The sequence below is a fragment of the Misgurnus anguillicaudatus genome, chromosome 3, assembly GCF_027580225.2.
Source record: "Misgurnus anguillicaudatus chromosome 3, ASM2758022v2, whole genome shotgun sequence".
NCBI classification, from domain to species: domain Eukaryota; kingdom Metazoa; phylum Chordata; class Actinopteri; order Cypriniformes; family Cobitidae; genus Misgurnus; species Misgurnus anguillicaudatus.
The window spans coordinates 8,694,162-8,715,822 of NC_073339.2; the positions used below are offsets into that span (position 1 = coordinate 8,694,162).

Consider the following 21,661-nt stretch of genomic DNA (forward strand, 5'->3'; position numbering starts at 1 on the left):
ATGTTTATTTTACTTATTTTTTTCTTCTAATTTTTTCCCCTCTCTTTTCTATGATCTGTTATTCTGTCTAAAGATCTGTGACTTATATCTTGTTGAAACATTCTTGTTATATGACTCTTGTATGATTTAAGTCATTTGTTTCAATAAAGGAAAAAAAGACGCGCCGAATACATATTTTGAAATGACAAGCAACACACACGATGGGCTAAATAGGGGATTATCAGGCTTCTGGGTTTCGTGGGCAGGACTTGTCAACTTTGTACATGCCCACTTGAACTTTTACGATCCACCGGAAGTGGACGTCCACAAAGATTGCTGAAAGCGGAAGTACTACGTATCGGCGTGATAATCCCCTATGCATCATGCGCCCTCAAAAAAAAAAAGTCACTGACCGCCACTGGTTACCAGGCTGATTTCACAGGAAATTGTAGCCAACGCATTTAATGAATTTGTATGATGTAAATCGTATTAAAGCATACAAATACCATTAAAACAACAATGAAAAGTGAGGAATTGACATGAGCATGTTTCGGATGTTAATGGGTTTTTTTTTTTGCTTAAGACCAGAATTAGATCTGAGATATTTTTGTACAACACGGCTTATCTAATAAACATGTTTTGAGAATGTTTACTGTAGATTTGTACTGATAAAGCAAAAAAAAGATATAAGACAACATTTTAGTCAAGAATTTTAATACAGATAGGTCTAGAAGAGATCAAAAGAAGAGATGAGCCATTACCGGTCTAATAGTTGTTTATTAACCTCTCTTGTTTCATCGCTCTCGGTCACTCTTTCTCACTGCAGGGAAATGACCCGTGGGTCAAAGCGAGACAGGAGTGAAGAGACTGTGGGAACTAAAACGCACACACGCACCATAAGCGTGACATTACTGTAAAATATCTTAGTTATGAACGATCAATCTCAAGAACTAAGCAAAGGGCCAATACATGCAAATAGACAAACATGACAGGCTGATAAAGTTTTTCTCACGAGAGTGAGGAAACCCTTCCCATCAGTCATGGATGAATGGATGAACAGATTAGTTATGATGATAGAGGAAAAGCAAAACCGCATGCCTTGTAAAGCTAAAGTGGAAAGAGTTGCATACTAGCGCCTGAGTACAGACATGCTGGCTGTTTGACAACAACACACTGTATATCTGCCTGTTGCTGCAGGCCTGATACGTTGCGAACATTAGTTTGGATAAAGCATGGGTGCCAGTAATTTTGTAGTTCTGATGAACTGGGTTTATTTGATTTGTGTAGTGCCGTACACACACCGGTGTCACAACTCCATTGTTCATCAATTACATGGGGGTACAAAAGATGAGTCAAAAGTCATGTCAAGTCATGAAACAACATTTCTTTCCATAGTTCCCATGACATATTTTCGTGTGAACAGAATATTTTATGATGTCACTAGGAATTTAATGGATACGGAAATTTGTCGTTACAAACAAGAATGTAGAGAGGTGGTTAATAAGAAATACGTAGAATTCATGATGTCAGACGAAAAAAAAATATTTTATGATAAATAAAATGAAGGGAAGGATTTGACTTTAGTCACTGAGAATTTTTGGGAGGAGATTAGGAGAATAGTGGGCGGTACATACCAGAATTATTATAAAGTATCAGAGGTAAACGATGTAAACCAAAACACAAAAACATCTCAGAGGTGGAATAACTTATTATAAGTTAATAAAACGTTTTATTTTTTGACAAATATTGCATTCATTTATAACAATGCAACGATATACTGAACCTATACTCTCTTATTTCTAATCTAGGAGTCTATCTTTGCCTCATTATAGCATCCGGTCCTTGTTTGAAGTTAATCAAATGCTGTGCATTCCATCGATCAGAGGCTGAGGGGGCGTGTCCCAAGGGGAAGGGGTGGGCGGTTCCCATTTAGGCCGGTGCTATAATCTATTCATGACAGCTCTTTAAGGGGAGTGAGACCCAGCTGCTGTAATTTAAAAATAAAGACCCCCACCTCTATTTCATAGGAGATTCCCCTCCTCACGCCCATTCTCTCCTCCATCCCCCAATTTCTGTCATGTTTTTTTTTTCTTAGAGACACCAAGACTAACACGGGGGACGTGATTAACCGCTTCACGTTCAGCTCTGAAAAGAGCAGTTTGTCGTTTCGAGAGAAAGCCGTATTGGTGCATCTGCCATTACAGGCCTATGAAAAGATTGAGGTGAACACAATGGAGAACTAGCAGGGGTCCTGTGTTGGGATATTCATGGTTTTGCTCATGAATAATATATGATTATTAACAGGGCTGTCACAATGGCAACTTGTGCCAGTATGAGTCGGGAACGAGCCTCATTAGAATGCAATCAAGCAATGTAGTTAAAATGCAATAAAGCAAAGACATGAGGGCCGGAGAGCGATGCATAATGCGATTTAGACTGACATTCTTTGACATTCTCAGACATTAGAGATAAAGTCTATGCAGGCTTGTGAGAATATCAGTCAGAGATCGTGTCTATGCTGTAAGAGTTGTATGGTTCGCCATGTATGGTCAGGCTAGATGCCAATTTTTAATTTATGTCATGTCATTCATTTTATGTAAATGAAAACAAGACTCTGGGGTACCAAAAGGGATATATTCAGTTCAGTGGGTTGTATTTTGATGTCTGTGGTGAAACAGGCAAAATATCTATTTGGGATATTTGTATATTTACTTACCGTAAATTTTATTTAGGTTATTTTGTGGTGGTCTTCCATGGTTATACCATGGACTGTAAAAAAAGATGGACGACGTGATGCCAGTTCCTTCTATTGTAATGAACTAAACGTCAAATGTTCGCCGATGGCCGCTGACATGTTATGCAAAAATGTCAGTTTGAAACCAGGGCATGCGCAGATGGAATCGTTTGTGGAGCCTGGAGGCGGAGCTGCGGTATCAAACTTCCGCCCAATTCAACCACGCCCCTTGAGCGTCTCATTTGACTGGCTTGCTAAAATAAGGTAAGTTAAATACTAGGGGTGTAACGATACATTGAGCGATTCTGCTTGCTATGCTTCTCAATGAATTATGGTGAAATGTCGCTACATCCAAAAGCCAGATGGCGCTCTTGTGTAGAAACTCAATATGGTTCGCAGAAGAAGTACCATTACACGGGAAGCTCCAGGAAATGTATAAACATACTTATATCGCTGTTCTTCAAACATTTACAGGTATTTACATGATAATAAAGAATATATATGATTATGTGACGACGAGTGTTGCTTTTTCAAATGCATGTTATAAATGATTCAAACTGCGATTTTAGATTAAAAGGTCTTGATCAAATAGCCGTAGTACATGAAAGAGTTGTGCATAATATCGGCACCGCGATCCAGAATCGATATCGAACAGGCATTACAGCTAGCGTGTATCGTGAAATATCGTTACAACCCTATTAAATACAATTTATTTTGTCGGTGTAAAATATCACAGAAATCGAAAGTAGAAGTTGAAAGTTACCAAGGGGACTATTTTCAGGCATTGCATAATATCATTGCGCCTCCTGCGGCCATGGTACAGCAGCAATGTCTTTGAATATTGAGAATGAGAGTATAGTTCCTAGCCATATCGACCTAGAAAATTGCAACTTTTAAATTTTCTGTCAATCTTATGCTGCGCAGCATTATACCAGCCGCCGTAGAGGCGGCAAGCATGAGTGATTTCAGTGTTAAGTCAATGTGAAGACACGTTGATGCGCGTCTGGAGGTCTCGCGGCACGAATGAGGCGTTTAGCGCAGCACGTTAGACGCAATTCCACCTTATTCGCATGTCTAGTTTGTGCGAATGTCGCAAATTGAGCGTTGCCACGAGAAACGCGCAAGTTGAAAAATTTTAACTTTGGCGGAAAAACACGCCACATTAACCAATCAGGAGCTTGCTCTAGAAGTGACGTGATTATAGGAAGTGAGCTGAGTCGCAGAAGCCCCTCCCATGATGCGAATTTCCGCGTAAATGTTTCAATGACTAGAATTTCACTTGCGAATTAAGTGAGTAAACTCAAAATGTTCAAACGGCAAACTAGACGCAAATTTGATGCCTCAAACGCGGCTGGTGTGAACCCACAATACGTACACGATGTAACTACAGAAGAGTCAAGTTTTAAATAGGAAACATATCGAAACTCTTCATTTTTGAGCGTCATGCTAAATGGTCTAATCAGATTCAATGGATTATGCTAAGCTATGCTAAAAGTGTCAACGCCAGACCCGGAGATCAGCTGAATGGATTCCAAAACGGTAAGAAACAGATGTCTAGCTCTAGGGGAGCTGGAAAATGAGCCTATTCTAAAAAAAAGTGGATTGTCCCTTTAATCGTGATTATTCGCATACAAAATAAAAATGAGTGTGTGCTGTGTGTAATTATTAAGTATATATAGATACACACGCATTCATGTATGTATGTGTGTTAAAATATCCATAATAATTACACACAGTACACACACATATATTATGCAAAAAAAAATCAATTTTATTTTGTATGCGATTAATCACGATTAATCTTTGGCCAGCACTAAACAACAGAATTTGTGACCATGTGTCACCTATATGTTTGTTTATTTTTTACTGAATCCTGTAATGGTTTTACACTTGACATTAACCTTTAAAATAATTGAAGTAAAAGGATGAGCAGCCTACATAAAAATACAGTTGAAAACAAGGTAAGTACCATTTCCATCGCTCGGCCCGCCCGCTTATGAATATAGAAGAGTTGGCCCCGCCCATCCCCAGTGAACGCGCTGTATAGATTGAGCGCTCGACCGGGCGCATTCGCAGCTTTTCCTCCAGCCCGTGGGCATTGTTGTAAAACACAAGGACAATACAAGAATAGAGAAGCGGATAATAGAGCCTCAAAAGGGGGCATCAGGGAATCTCTCTTTTTATTGGGTCCTCGTGCATGTGGTGCTATATGAGAGCCGTGTGTCGGCTGAAGTTGTAGTTTCGCAGCAATCGGTCCCGACAGAAAGAGCAGGCATGATCCTCAGACCGAGTCCAAGTTTCGCGGTGCTGTCCCTTCATGTGATTCTGCGGTGCATGTGGATGATGGTACGTGGGTTTGTTTATTCATACGAGACGTTTGTAGTAACGTTTAAACTTTAAAACATACTGTATTATAATCGGAGAAAGATTTAAAATCAACGAACCTTCAGGTTAAACGTCCAAGGTTCGTTTGTTGGTGAATGATCCAGGTAACGTTAGCCTAATTTTACGAAAATTAACCGTGGTACTTATCATAGTTTTTGTATTGGTTTTATTTAGTGAAGCCACAAATTTACTGTGGTCTCAGTCTCACTACAATACCACAGTATTTGTAGTTAAATCTGCAAAAAAAGCCCCATTAGACTACTTTTACTACAATAAAACAATGGTTAATTTAATAAGGGCAATATGTCCGTAAGGTAAGTCTTAGATAGTTATTGAAAGGACTTTTTCCTGCAATTCATCCTTGCTAGAAATATAGGTGTAAAAACATAGCAAATGATTTTTACAGTTTAGAGGACACAACAGGACATTTTTTTTCCATTATTTGCCATTTAAGTTGATTATATCCACATAGTATATATGCCTACTTTAAAGTAACACTTACTATTTTCAATGTATGGTTTATTGCAGGTGTGCGAGGCATCGGGACATTTTGAGCTTCAGGTTTTGTCTGTGCAGAATGTGAACGGAGAGCTACAGAGCGGCGCGTGCTGTGACGGCGCCCGGAGCGCGCTTGACAGCCGATGCACCGCGGACGAGTGCGACACGTTTTTCCGCGCGTGTTTGAAGGAGTATCAGTCCCGGGTGTTCTCGGCAGGACCGTGCAGCTTCGGAAGCGGATCTACTCCGGTTATCGGTGGAAATACTTTTTCTCTCAAACCTCACGCCAGCCAGAGCGATAAATCCCGGATTGTGCTGCCCTTCAGCTTCGCGTGGCCGGTGAGTTGGAAAGAAAGCGGTTTTGTTTGTTTGACAGATTGAGAAATCATAATCTGAATAAAAACTCACCCGAAGTGTCACCCGTTTACTCAAGGGAATATTTTTCTCACTTTTCTCAAGGTTTTCTTAAATTCAGTCTTGGCTATAAGAGGAGTTTGAACGTTTACATCGTCGTTGCTAAGATACAGCACAGCATGCTAATTGAAGTCACGTTGACGTTTTGTGACAACATGCCCTAATGCCCCATTTTAGGGTAAATTGCGAAATGCAGCACATTTCTTAAACGCATAACTGGAAGTATTGGAGAAGAATATCAATTTTTTTTTTTTTTGCAAATAATTATAATAACAATTGTTTAACAACTAAGAATCTTGCACACTTTTTTTTTCCAAAAATTCAAGTACCAATTCAATACTTAAACATGCAAAAAAATAAAGCACTAAGTGTATCTAAAACCAACTACATTACACATAAAAGACATTTACATGACCTAAGAACATGGTTTATTTTGGGTATAAAGTCTATTTTGGTTATTAGTTTTCTATATCAATGCCAGTTTTGTTTACCCATGAGCCGTTATGTTGGGTGATCATATTACAATACAAACATACTCACAAAACCACAGCTAGAATAACTAAAGTACTTTCACTTTCACTGGACTTTTATACAAACCGTATAGTGCCTAAAACCTAAAAGCTTTTGTGACAGTTTATCTATAAGCTTCTCTATGTGTCTTGCCCCAACGTTTCAACTACGATTTCAAGTGTCACCTTTTGTTTGTAAATACGCACTTGACATTTCCCGGGATTTGGAAAAGAGTTGTTGAGTGCCAGTTGTGGCGTCATTCATTCGCTCTGTGCCAGTGCATTCCTTTATGGTGATCTTCAGGTTGGAAGCGAGTTGTGTTACTCCACCCGGGCCGGCCCACGCTGCCAGCGTTCCCTTGAAAAAGCGCCGTTAAACACCTGAGGTTATCTCTATTGCCTACTGATGGACATTAAGAGGCTGTTTTACACACAATGGTCACAGGAAACAGCTTTCAGATATCCAGTCAAGACCACCATTGATCATTTCATGCCTTTTTATCTCCCTATCATTATGTCTCTCATTGTTGCCTGCCTAAACAACAAAGCATCATAGGTGCTTTCCGAGTCAGCAAAGTGACTAGAAATGTCAGTGTAGTGTAGTTTGGCAGCTAACTAAGTTTTGAGCCAATAATTAGCTATTTGAACCAAACATTCATTTACCTTTTCGCTTTGAATTCTTGTGTTTTTATAACCAATAACCAAAGGGAATATATATGCCCATACAATTTCGTTACACAAAATTGCAAAATTTAACGCAACACGCTTTTAACTGAGCGACTCCCAACGCTGATCTGATTCTGGCATTCATTTTTCCCAGATCTGGATCTGAATGGTTGGATTGTTCCGGCTGAATCCCATGTTTACTTGCACAACTCATGAGACGGGGCTGTCAATAAGAGGTCACGCCGAGTCAGTCTGATAGTCCAATTAGGCCCGGTTGCCTCGGCAGCCGTGCCACAAACATCTCACCCCCTGCCCACGTTGATCAGAGCGGTCTAGACCTGCCCCGGACCGGCTCTGAATGGAGATTCATTAGACATTGTCATCTTGCATGCTTTCTTTTCCATCACGAGTCTACCTAGCAATTGAACTCCGGTCAGGCCGGCGTGGTGCATTGTGGGTCGGCGGTTCAACAAAGCGGGTTTACAAAGAAACAGAGGGGAGGTTAGGATGATCGTGCATGCGTGTGTTCTGATCCATTGGGTCCGAAAAAAGGAAATTCATGGAGCGTGTGTGGATGTTTAAGGGGGTTTCTTGGGAACCAACATCATGCTGTTAGTGAACTTGGAGCAGCATATTTGTCAAGAAATATAATCTGTCTTTACAGCACCAGTAAAGTAGATTGAGTTGATTTGAGTTGATTTATGGTTCTTCGGACATTATAAACATTCTCGATGTAAGAGATAGATACAGTCCAGATGTACAGGCTTTAAAACCCAACATGGGAACATAGTTTACTGTAGTTGGTATTTATGATGAAAGGTTCAGATTATGGTTGAATATTCACAACGATTGTTCTGGTGATATAAAAATATTTTCTTTTATTCTTTTATTAAGCAAAGAATGTTAGTATGTTAGATGACAGCCCAAGTCACAATTGAATCTTGTTCCATACGACAAGTGGCCGTTTACACAAAACGGGAAAGTTTTTTATGCGGTTTGGCTGTTCAATCCACAACAACGGGGTTTGGGGGCCTGAAAACCCAAGCTTTTGATAATGGGTATCAAAGTGTGAGTTTTGGCCCTCTGTGTAAACTACGGAACCATGAATATGTGATAATGTTGATTTCATGCACATATGTAAATGTAGTCTATAGGCACGCGCGAGTACAACATAAACAAACAAGCCATTTTATAAGGTCAATAAATCTCATCGTCGATATAAACGAAACAGCTCGATGCTTTCCCTGTCTTATTTGTTGGATTTATGGCTGTTTCTCAATTCTAAGAATGCAAAGAACGGACTTGGGTTATCGTGAAAAACGGTCATGCCAGGCGACCTTGGAAGAATGAACTCGGAATGTCGCAAGAACACAGAACGCGCGTGTGAGATTTGAGATGTGTGCGTTCTTCCTGTTGATCACCTGACCTCCGCCATTGTTTTGCCGCAATGACTTCTGGGGCGTAAAGCGATTTTAGCACGCAAGGCTGCACTTGATATCAAGAACACATCCAGGTATTTTCATGCGTCCTCTGTACTTGCGTTCTTGAGAATTGGAATTGAACTTCGACGGTTAGTGATGACGTAGAGCGAGAACACAAGGACGCAAGATCGCTGAAGAACGCATATTGAGAAACAGCCATTGTTTTGCATGTGAATGCATATGTTTGCGAAAGTGCTTCTTTACAAGGTAACGTCGCCATCTAGTGGCCTGGCACATGTAATACAGCTTTTTAAGTCGCCTCCACGGATCTGGATCTTTTTGACAATGTTGTCGTGCATACGTGTTATTTTTCTTAAACGCAAAGAGAAAACTTTTAATTTTTCACTACATCACTGTCATGTAAACATATCCTAAGAGTGCATAAAAAATACAAATATAATAAAAACTCTGTCTGTCTCTCTCTGCATCTCTCTTTCTCTCTGCATCTTTGTCTATCTATCTCTGTGAGTTTGAACTTTCAATGGCCCGAGTTCAATACAACACACTTAGTGTGAGTTCGTGTGTGTGGATGGATGGATTTAAGCTCATAAAAGCCTGTAAATCCCTCGGATCGCGGGACAGGAAGAGATGGCATCATTTGTGTGTGTTTATGTGAGGTCACAGTGATACAATAAATCCCGCATGTCTGTCTTCTTTGTATCTCGCCATCAGCCTCTTTTGTCTTAATGATCGTGTTTTTGTCTTCCTCTAAACTTTATTTCGTCTGGTTCTCAGGCTTGATGGAGTATTTTTCTCACACATTCTTTTAGTCTCCGGTCGGTCCTGTTTCTTATCTTCATTCAATGGAGAGAGTGATAGTGACAAACCTCAGTGATTAATTGACATATTCACCCTATCATTCACAATCTCTGTGCTTCTTCTCATCTCATCTTTTTCTCTTCCCAGTGGAATTAAAAGTGACAAAGACCTCACAAATTGACCTGACAATTTGTGTATCGCTGTTGTTCATGTGTATTTCTCTTTCTTTCAGAGGTCATACACATTGATTGTGGAGGCTTTGGACTTCAATAATGATTCGAGCACTGGCAGTAAGTATATTTTACCAAAACACACTTATACAGCCAAACACAATGTACAGGCAAACCTGCAAAGACACAATGTTGTGGTGCCATGCAAGCGTGAGATCAAGAGAGAGAGAGCGTTTGTGTAATGCATGTTAAACAAGGCAGGATGCATTTGTGTGTGTGTTGTAAATTGGCTGGCGAACACATCCTGTCATTAAACCACCGCCTGCACCTGTTTGCATTCATCAGACATCTAAAAACATTTTTATAAGCATGAGACGTCTCTCGCACACACTTAAACACATGCGGGCTTAGACTGTGCAGCAGTGAGGAATTCGCTTTCGTAGTATCTAATGAATCGAGGATGTAAAGTGTGTGTTTAAAAGTCCGCCTTTTATTATTTACCCCATTCTGTGTGAGTGAATAATGTGTGTATACACGCCAAATCAGGACAGGGGTGCAAATATTGACTATAACTTAACATTGACATTGAGCTTAGTGTACACACACATTAGTAAATAAAACAGCCATGAAACGGTGATGTTTAAATAAAGTTTTGAACAAAAAACACCATGGCTTTGACCAAAATAGCCCCCAATACCCTTTTTAAGTGGTGTCTGAAATCCTAGAGGACATTATTGGGTCCACTCATTCAACCCCACAATGCAATGTGATAATAAGTGAACAACCGGCGAGCTAAAGTGTCGAAATTCACTTACTTGTTTTCATTCACTCCTTCAAGTGAACTATATTAGTGGACTAATGTAGGGAGTAGTGAATGAGGGTATACGGCCTATTTCGGACACAGTCCCTGTATACTATTACTAGAATATCTAGATGATGTAATAAATTTGCTAAAATGTGCAACATATACTATAGAGATCCAAAGAAATGTACCCAACCTGAATCACTTTTTACTCGAACCTGACATGCACAAATAAATCCCAAGAAAATTAGACCCGAGTCCAATTTTTTTGAGCCCGAATGGATGACATTATCTGACGACAACACAAAATAACCACTAAAATGTGCTTTCAAAATTGATTGACAGGTCTGTCTCAACGAAAATTATCCTACCGCCAGTCACACGATGTCGCAAGCACTCTTGGGAAACAGAGGGGGGTTGGAAAAGGACTCATGCACACATGCGAGATGGTTCGGGTGGTCTTGGGTTTGTTTGGCAAAAACACATTTATTTTAAATTACCCGAGACTCGATGGTGCTATTATTATACCCACCCTATGTCCGAATCACACAGGAAAATTTTAGACACGAAACCGCTCGGGCCGGACCTCGGTTTTTGGATCTAATTGGACCCGTGAAGACCTCTAATATACTGTATCCCACAATGCAATGCGCTCGAACTGATCTGCCACCTTGAATTTTGACAGCTTTTGCAAAAAAGGCTGCCTCCGTAAACGCCGAGTGTATGAGACGCAGTATACAGTAAGCAGTGTGCAAAAACATAACCCCGGTCCACCTTCTGTTTTCACGCCAGGGTGTGATATTTCCAGCATCATACATGTGTGTGAGGATCTGTCTCTCTAGCTAGCAGTGACATCTCAGGTTTGGCAGCCTCATGCTTGTCCTCCTGTGTTTCTGAAGGACAGGTTTGGGTCAAGACAACCACACACGCTTCACACACCCCTCTTACAATTTAATGCCTTGCGGCAAAATATTTCACCACTGTGCTAGATTCAGGCTTGCTCGAAAAATGACTATAGTAGTATAGTAAACATCATACGCTGCCATTCAGAGATACACTAGTTCAAATAAAATATGTAACGTATGTATACACAGAATCGTAATGCACCCTATGGTCTCTCTCTCTTACTCGCTTTCTTTTCCTGTCACTCATTAGGCATAAATGGACAAGTCATAGAGAAAGCCGTTCAGTCCGGCATGATCAACCCAAACCATCAGTGGCAGGTTCTGAAACACAACGGCCCGGTGGCTCAGTTCCAGTACCAGATTCGGGTGACCTGCGACGAACACTACTTCGGCTTCGGGTGCAATAAGTTCTGTCGACCCAGGGATGACTTTTTCGGTCACTATAACTGCGATCACAACGGCAACAAGACCTGCCTGGAGGGTTGGGCTGGCCCAGATTGCAACACTGGTAAGCGGCTGATTCATTCAAAACGAACCGGTTCCAAAAATCGATTCACTGATTCACTCATTCTTTAACAATGTTGATGTTGAGATGTTTTCATTGGGCACGCTAAAGTTCCTGTGTTTTTATAAGGTGGAGTACTGTTATCAGATAGATCAGACTGGATCACAGCTTCTTATCTTTGACCTCTTATGAACGGTGCTGTTTGATCGTCACTGTCAAACTTTGGCTTGCAAACACGTATTGAAGAAAGGAAAATGACATCATCTTTATAGCGAGATTGATAGCAGTAACCAAATTCTCTCTTGTTCTCCTTCCTGTTTCCCAGCAATCTGTAAGCAAGGCTGCAGCACTGAGCACGGCTCTTGTAAAACACCAGGAGACTGCAGGTAAAACACAGCATTTTCATGTATTTAATAATCATCTTTCCTTAAAGGGGTAGTTCACCCAAAAATTAAAACAATGTCATTAATGACTCACCCTCATGTCGTTCAAAACTCTTAAGACCTCCGTTCATCTTCGGAACACAGTTTAAGATGTTTTATATTTTGTCCGAGAGCTTGTTGACCCTTCATTGAAAATCTATGTAAGGTATACTGTCCATGTCCAGAAAGGTAATAAAAACATCATCAAAGTAGTCCATGTGACATCAGTGGGTCAGTTAGAATGTGTTGAAGCATCGAAAATTTGGTCCATTTTGGTCCAAAAATAACAAAAATTATGACTTTATTCAGAGTTGTCTTCTCTTCCGTGTCTGTTGTGAAGCGCATGCGCGAAACTAAAGTCATGTGACTGCAGTGTCGCAGATGACGTACGACGCCAATGACGTGTTATCTGGTGCGCTCCAGCTGTTTTTTTTTTTGTGCGCCCAGGCTTCGTTTACAGTCTGAGGGAAACGCATGCTGTAAGTAAAAGTAAAACTTTACAAACATGTCTGAGGATAACACGTCAGCCGCGTCACTGCAGTCACGTGACTTTAGTCTCATGCATGTGCTTCACAACAGACGTGGAAAAGAAGACAATGCTGAATAAAGTCGTTATTTTTGGACCAAAATGTGTTTTCGATGCTTCAACACATTTTAACTGACCCACTGATGTCACATGGACTACTTTGATGATGTTTTTATTACCTGGACACGGACAGTATACCGTACGTAGATTTTCAATGGAGGGTCAGAAAGCTCTCGGAATAAATCTAAAACATCTTAAACTGTGTTCTGAAGATGAACGGAGGTCTTATGAGTTTGGAACGACATGAGGGTGAGTCATTAATGACATTATTTTCATTTTTAGGGGTGAACTATCCCTTTAAGGAAATTCCTATGGGTACATTTTTAGGCAACACGGGACAGTGAAATTAATGCCATAATGCATTGTGTTCGATTTTTCCAAGATGGCGTCCAGTGCTTTGTAATATTTAGGGTCTTTTGCGTTTCACAGGTGTTTATATGGCTGGCAGGGAGAATACTGCGATCAGTGTATTCCCCATCCCGGGTGCGTGCACGGCACCTGTGGCGAACCCTGGCAGTGCCTGTGTGACACCAACTGGGGCGGACAGCTTTGCGACAAAGGTCGGTTTTATTCTAATATATTGAGTTTTTCCATGTGGAATATGAATCATTTGTTTACACTGCTTGGTTTGATCCAGATTTGAATACATGTGGCACGCGGCAGCCCTGTCTTAATGGCGGTACCTGCAGCAATACCGGACCGGACAAGTACCACTGTGCCTGTCCTGATGGATACTCGGGACTGAACTGTGAGAGAGGTGGGTCAGGCTTACACATTGATGACCAATATGCGTATAACTCATGATGAAATGAGGTCATGGGTGGGTCGCTCTTTACAGCTTTCTTCTAAAATTTGTTGATCTGGTTAAATATATTTTGTGAGTATTATGAATATCCAAAGTATCGGATCTTGATGTCCTGAAGGAAATCCTGAAGGAGTTACATTTTTATTGTAGCAGCTTAATATGAAGAGTTTTCCATTATTTGTGGAAGTTCTGGACTTTAGGCAACACGGATGAACTTCTTATGGAAAGCAATCTGGTGAAAGAAAGTTGCTGTGATGGTTGGACGGATATTTCTTTAGCATGTCTTTGATTTGAATCACTTACGTCTCTTATCAGTAAGGGTCAGATTGTTGTTCTTAAAAGCCCAAATTTTCTTGTATTACATTGTGGTTCCTGGCGGTCTGATGGCCAGAAATCCTGTTTTATTCGCCAATTTTTACTCGCATTTGGCGCATGATAAATGTTAATTTTGGATTCTGCTTGTCACACGTACGTATTTCTCTTCTTCTGTGTGTTCTGGATTTTGTCAAAAGGTTCGTAAATCCAGTAAAAGAGGGAAAGAAAGGGATATTTCCTGCCAAAAAAGGTTTTAAACATACACTCAACACACAAAGACAGAGTTAAGTTGGTGTATCGAGCCGCCCGTATCCCAGCCAAGCCAAAGTACGCAGTGTGCATTAATCGGTTTGGACAGAAAAATGCATCACATGGTGTGTGTTTGTGGTGGAGGAATAGTTATGTTGTTCGGGGGAATTTGGTGTCCTGTCAAACACGCATCACCGGCCCATCCGGGACAAGAGGGATGTTTTCATGTTCTGCGGTTTTCATTTTGTTCCTATGCGCTCCGATCTCTCCTGTCACGTCTTGTTGGAAAGAAGCTCACACGGCCTCTCGCTGCCCTCCGTGTTTCTGTTGGTGTGGTCTCTAGTTGGTGTAAGAAAGGCCAAAGGGGTTTTCCAGCCCACCGGCTGTATCTGATCAAAACAGCTACAGACCAAAAGATGAAGTTACTGAGAGATTGAAAGGGGAAAACCTGCCTCGCTGTATAAAATCAAGGTTGAATGATAACTAATTCTGTTTCGTCTCTCGCAATTTCACATTTAATTTATTGTGCTTTATTAGCATGTCATTGGTATTAAAACAACCCTCGTTTTGCCAAAGCACAGCAAAATAAAGTGCAAATAAAGTCGAAATGTAATAAAAAAGATATAAATATAAACTACAGAAAAACAATATTAAACCAAAATTTGCTCTAAGGGTTTGTTTACACAACACTGTGGAAATTTTTTATTTGTTTTGGCTGTTCATTTTAACAATGTGAACTACAGGAGAGCAATATTTAACCAAAAGTAACTTTAAGGACACGTTTACACAACACTTTGGAAAATTTTTATTTGTTTTGGCCGTTCATTTACACGACATCTACAAAAAAATGCAAACTTTTAAAAAGGGTTACAAAGGGCACGTTTATTGTGTGTAAACAACAAATTCATGAATTTGTGAAAACAGTGATGCCATGCGCATACATATCATGTGTTCAGACTTTGTGTGACATCGCCAACTAGTGGCCTGCACTGTAAAAATTTGTCAAATCAACATATATTTTTATGTTACTTTAACTTAAGTTAAAGGAACACGCCCACATTTTGGGAATTTAGCTTATTCACCGTATCCCCCAGAGTTAGATAAGTCCATACATACCTCTCTCATCTCCGTGCGTGCTGTAACTCTGTCTGACGCAGCCCCCGCTAGCTTAGCTTAGCACAAAGACTGGAAATGCATGGCTCCAGCTAGTATACTGCTCCCAATAAGTGACAAAATAACGCGATCATTTTCCTATTTATGTGTTGTGATTTGTATAGTCAAACCGTGTACAAATAACAAGGTGATATGAGACACAGCGATCTTTTAACAGTATACATACTGAGAACTATATTCTCTGAAGACGAAGCACTGCCGCATGGGCGGAGTGATTTGCACAACTCTGACCGAACTCTCTGCTCCTCACCAGGGGCTTCTCGTGTGCTGCGAGCAGATCACTCCGCCCATGCGGCAGTGCTTCGTCTTCAGAGAATATAGTTCTCAGTATGTATACTGTTAAAAGATCGCTGTGTCTCATATCACCTTGTTATTTGTACACGGTTTGACTATACAAATCACAACACATAAATAGGAAAATGATCGCGTTATTTTGTCACTTATTGGGAGCAGTATACTAGCTGGAGCCATGCATTTCCAGTCTTTGTGCTAAGCTAAGCTAGCGGGGGCTGCGTCAGACAGAGTTACAGCACGCACGGAGATGAGAGAGGTATGTATGGACTTACCTAACTCTGGGGGATACGGTGAATAAGCTAAATTCCCAAAATGTGGGCGTGTTCCTTTAAACAATTTTAACTTGTTTTTATAAGTCAAATTTTTTTAGGTCAAATTTAAAATAGTAGGTCGAGTAGACCAAGTTGTTTTAACACATTTCACTTCTTTTGCGTGCGCAAATACGTTATTTTAGATGTGGCTGCACGGCAGATGCGCTCAAATAGAGAGCGTCATGGTCGCAATGTGCTTTTTTCCAGGCGCATCAGCGCCACAGTGAGTTGAAAATATTTCTACTTTTCAGAATGCAGTGTCGCAACGCAGGTCATGTGACTAGGAACCAACCAATCAGCTTTACTCTATTTGTATCAACATTGTTAAAAAATGAGTTTGAATAGCTTTGTCATCTCTATTTAACAAACACAAAGAGAAAACTTTTGCATTTTTAGTACACCATTGTCATGTAAACGTACCCTTAATATTGCTCACCTGTGCCAAACTAACAGAAAGCTAGGGCGTTATTATGCATTTGGGTGTTGCTGGATAGTTTGGGCTTCTGGATAGTTGATTATGTATAAAAGAGAACTTTTTGATACTTTGGTCTCAAATGTGTGTGGTCAGTAGTAGGCTACAGCTCTTCCTGAAAGTCTGTAATTTGTGTTTGTCTGTTTCTGTTGCGGTGTGGTGTAATTCGATTACACTGCGGACACAACATTGTAACTCTCTTTCTTTCCCTTTCTCTCTCTTTCTGTCTGTCTGTCTCTGTAGTGGATAACGCCTGCCTGTCTGAGCCGTGTTTAAACGGAGGCAGTTGTGTGGAGTCCAGTCAGGGATTTGAGTGTCAATGTGCGGCTGGTTGGAGCGGACCGTCCTGTGACATCAGTAAGCCTGTCTGTCTGTGTGTTTCTGTGTGTTTGGAAACTTCAGTGATGATCACACATTATCACAATGTTGTTTGTGTCTGTTTGAGATTAAGTAAAACTCTTTGATACCTCAATAATTACTCCTAGATTTCAGTGAGATTACTTTGAGAGCAAATTGAGATATTTGTCCTTGATTATCTAAAAATCACTAAACATTAACATTATCCTCTGTGTTTCCTGCTTTTCCTCAGATGAAGATGACTGCAGTCCGAACCCGTGTAATCACAGCGGTGTGTGTGTGGACCTGGTTGACGGGTTTAAATGCGTCTGCCCTCCTCAGTGGACCGGAAAGACCTGTCTCATTGGTGTGTGTGCTGCACTTTTCTCTGCGCCCCTCTCCGCGCCCCCTCTTTTCTGGCACTGTGCTTTATCCCCTGCTTTCTGTCTTTGAGTCAGTGTGTGTGTGTGTATGTGTTTGCTCCAAAATCCAATTACCCTGGTAACTGAGTCAGCCTTGGAAGAATTTAAGTAAGGGACCACCATGAGACCCCCACCGTTGTTTCATACTGGAGCGCATTTACAGTCCATTTACACACGCACACTTATAGTCTGACAAATTCTAATGTTGTTGGATTGTAATGGAATTTTCCTGCATGTATCTTATCCTCCTATCTGTCGAAATAGAACTTGGACTATGCTCATGTGGTTTTGTCATGTTTTGGCCCAGATGCTAATGAGTGTGAGGAAAGCCCTTGCATCAATGCCCACTCCTGCCGAAATCTGATTGGAGGATACTTCTGCGAGTGCCTCTCTGGTTGGACGGGCCAGAACTGTGACATCAGTAAGTATCTGTTGGGGACCTGATCCTCAGTTTTGATTAAATCAGTTTTTAAGAGCCCCAGTTTTAAAAATCATGGAGAAATCAGGCGAATAAACCACTCAAAACACTTTAGCAACCCTCTAGAAACAACCAAGAACACCCTAGAAACTGCATAGCAGCAAACCAAATGACTCGGGACACTTTAACAACCCCCTATAAATTACCAAGAGCACACAAGCAACCACATAGCACATACTAAATGACTCATAAGACTAGCAACCCACTAGAAACAGCCAAGAACACCCTAGCAACTGCATAGCAACAGACTAAACCACTCTGAACACTTTAGCAACCCCCTCAAAACAACCAAAAACACACTAGCAACCACATAACAACATACTAAAGACTCAGAACACTTTAGCAACCCCCTTTAAAACAACCAAAAACACACTAGCAACCACATAGCAACATACTAAATGACTCATAAGACTAGCAACCCCCTAGAAACAGCCAAGAACATCCTAGCAACTGCATAGCAACAGACTAAATGACTCAGAATATATTAGCACCCCCCTAGAAACAACCAAGAACACACTAGCAAGTTAGCAACTGCATAGCAACAGACTAAATGACTCTGGACACTTTAACAACCCCCTAGATACCACCAAGAGCACACTAGCAACCACATAGCAACATACTAAACGACTCAGAACATATTAGCAACCCCCTAGAAACAATCCAGAACAACATAGCAACTTCATAGCAACATACTAAGTGACTCAGAATATATTAGCTACCCCCAAAAAACAACCAAGAACACCCTAGCAACTGCAAATCAACATACTAAATGACTCAGAATATATTAGCAACCCCCTAGAAACAACCAAGAACACGGTTGCAACTTCATAGCAACATACTAAATGACTCAGAATATATTAGCAACCCCCTAGAAACAACCAAGAACACCTTAGCAACTGCAAAGCAACATACTAAATGACTCAGAATATATTAGCAACCCCCTAGAAACAACCAAGAACACCTTAGCAACTGCAAAGCAACATACTAAATGACTCAGAATATATTAGCAACCCCCTAGAAACATCCAAGAACACCATAGCAACTGCATAGCAACATACTAAATGACTCAGAATATATTAGCAACCCCCCAAAAACAACCAAGAACACCTTAGCAACTGCAAAGCAACATACTAAATGACTCAGAATATATTAGCAACCCCCTAGAAACATCCAAGAACACCATAGCAACTGCATAGCAACATACTAAATGACTCAGAATATATTAGCAACCCCCCAAAAACAACCAAGAACACCATAGCAACTTCATAGCAACATACTAAATGACTCAGGATACTTTAACAACACCCTAGAAACTACCAAGACCACCCTAGCAACTGCAAAGCAACATACTATACCCTTCCAAACACTTTAGCACAACTTTAGAACAACTTTACGCATAGCAACCGTTAGCAACAGCATATCAATACGCATAGCAACCGTTAGCAACAGCATATCAATTCCCAGCAGATGTCACTTACATTTAAAAAAATCTAAGTGAATGCCCTTTTGAGTTTATTTGTAAAAACAATCATTTTAAGTAGCAGTTCACTTTAGTTATGTTTACTTTAATGTGAGTCGACTCCGTTTCGTTTTTACCTCATGTCAATCATCAGTCCGCTTCATCTTGATTGGCTAAGCTGGCACGGATTCAGGAAGTCAGAGCGTCCAATTCAAACAACACTTGCGCCTCACTTTCAAACCCAGAAAATATCTCTTTGTAAACCAAATTTAATACAACTATTTAGCTAATCTAATAATGATAACAACTACAAATAAAACTTTATCAATTTTGGCCCGGTTTAACATATTTTACCTTCAAGTCCATAGATTTCCAGCACAAAAAATGGCAAAAATTATTCTGTCTGGACTTGATATAAAGCTTTATTTTGCTTTCTTGCCATGATTTATGAACTGTGAAATGATATTTTGATGGATTACCCCCACAGATGTCAACGATTGCCACGGACAGTGTCTAAACGGAGGGCTATGTAAGGTGAGTGCATTTCCCGAAGCTTTTACATCGTTTTTGGCAGGGGAGAAAGACCCCCCAAGTCTCCATCTTTCCTTTCGCCCCTCCATTCCTATCACCTACATCTCCTGTCATTCTTATTTAAAAATAGCAAGAGCTGAGTCACGCTTTGGAGAGCGAACAGAAAGAAAGAGTAGTCAAAAGGAGAGAGAAAGAGAGAGGGATCACATTACCATAAACTTTCTTGTCTCCTGCCGTTGTCTCCTTTTCTTTGTTTTTTGTCTTTTGTATACGTTCCTCAATCCCCGTTTTTACCATGTTAGTCCAGACTGGGTCTCATACAGATGGAAAACATTAAATCATTTTCTGAGCCAGTTAGCAGTGAATACGCTGCGCGTAAAGTCATAATTTGTAATGACACTTCTGTGTTTAATTTGATCAAATGCAATGAGTTGTATAGGACTTGAGGATATTGGTTTGTTATGGGGCGTAGACAACAAACCAGTGGCGGCGCGTTTGCTGCGAAACATGCACTATTCGCCTCAAATGCATTTTTGCGCAAGTTAAAAATATTCAACTCAAGCAACCAGTTTGTCTGACACGAAGTTAAATGACGCGAATAATCTAGAGAGAGGACTGAAATGCTTTGTGTTTGGTGTGTAGGCAGCATTATGGGGCGTACACATCAAACGCGGATTCAATGATTTGCGCAAATATATTACATACAAAGGCAATACAAAGACACGAATAGACGCGAACTTGAGAATAGGGCGGTGCATTTGCTGTGAAAATATGCGCTATTTGCCTCAAACGCGTCTTTGTGCAAGTTAAAAATATTCAAATCAAGCAAACAATTTGTCTGACACGAAGTTAAATCACGCAAGTAATCAAGAGAGAGGAATACAACATTTGTCTTTGGTGTGTACGCAGCATTATGGGGCGCACACACCAAATGCGAATTCAACAATTTGCACGAGTAGATTACATACAAAGTCAATGAAAAGACACAAATAGGTGCAATCTCGCAAAATGGGCTGTGCATTTGTGCGAAAACATGCACTATTCGCCTCGAATGCATCTTTGCTCAAGTTAAAAATACTCAGCTCAAGCAAGAAATTTGTCTGACACAAAGTTAAATACCGCGAGTAATCTAGAGAGAGGTTTGCAATGCTTTGTGTTAGTTGTGTATGCAGCATTATGGGGTGTACACATCAAATGCGAATTTAACAATTTGCGCAAGTAGATTACATACAAAGTCAATCCAAAGACACAAATAGACGCAATCTCGCAAATTGGGCTGTGCATTTGTGTGAAAACATGCGCTATTTGCCTCAAATGCATCTTTGCGCAAGTTAAAAATATTCAACTCAAGCAAGAAATTTGTCTGACACAAAGTTAAATACCGCGAGTAATCTAGAGAGAGGTTTGCAATGCTTTGTGTTAGTTGTGTATGCAGCATTATGGGGTGTACACATCAAATGCGAATTTAACAATTTGCGCAAGTAGATTACATACAAAGTCAATCCAAAGACACAAATAGACGCAATCTCGCAAATTGGGCTGTGCATTTGTGTGAAAACATGCGCTATTTGCCTCAAATGCATCTTTGCGCAAGTTAAAAATATTCAACTCAAGCAAAAAATTTGTCTGACACAAAGTTAAATACCGCGAGTAATCTAGAGAGAGGTTTGCAATGCTTTGTGTTAGTTGTGTATGCAGCATTATGGGGTGTGCACACCAAATGCGAATTTAACGATTTGCGCAAGTAGATTACATACAAAGTCAATGCAAAGACACAAATAGATGCAATCTCGCAAATTGAGTGGTGCATTTGCCGTGAAAACATGCTATTCACCTGAAACACGTCTTTGCGCAAGTTAAAAATATTCAACTCAAGCAAAAAATTTGTCTGACATGAAGTGAAATCTTGCGAGTAATCTAGAGAGAGGAATGCAATGCTTTGTGTTTGGTGTGTAGGCAGCATTATGGGGTGTACACATCAAATGCGAATTTAACAATTTG

The 21,661-nt window shown here is 40.4% G+C and overlaps 1 protein-coding gene across 1 annotated transcript in view; it reads left to right on the forward strand.

The window, feature by feature from the left end:
• Nucleotides 1-4,749: 4,749 nt before the first annotated feature.
• jag1a (jagged canonical Notch ligand 1a) overlaps nt 4,750-21,661 on the forward strand; it is a 29,518-nt gene continuing 12,606 nt past the window's right edge. Inside the window, 11 exon segments of the mRNA XM_073860859.1 lie at nt 4,750-5,059; nt 5,627-5,935; nt 9,658-9,715; nt 11,553-11,810; nt 12,133-12,193; nt 13,245-13,375; nt 13,453-13,572; nt 16,678-16,791; nt 17,024-17,137; nt 17,500-17,613; nt 19,617-19,663. Of these exon segments, the coding sequence (XP_073716960.1) occupies nt 4,988-5,059; nt 5,627-5,935; nt 9,658-9,715; nt 11,553-11,810; nt 12,133-12,193; nt 13,245-13,375; nt 13,453-13,572; nt 16,678-16,791; nt 17,024-17,137; nt 17,500-17,613; nt 19,617-19,663 (1,398 nt within the window). The 5' untranslated portion in view covers nt 4,750-4,987.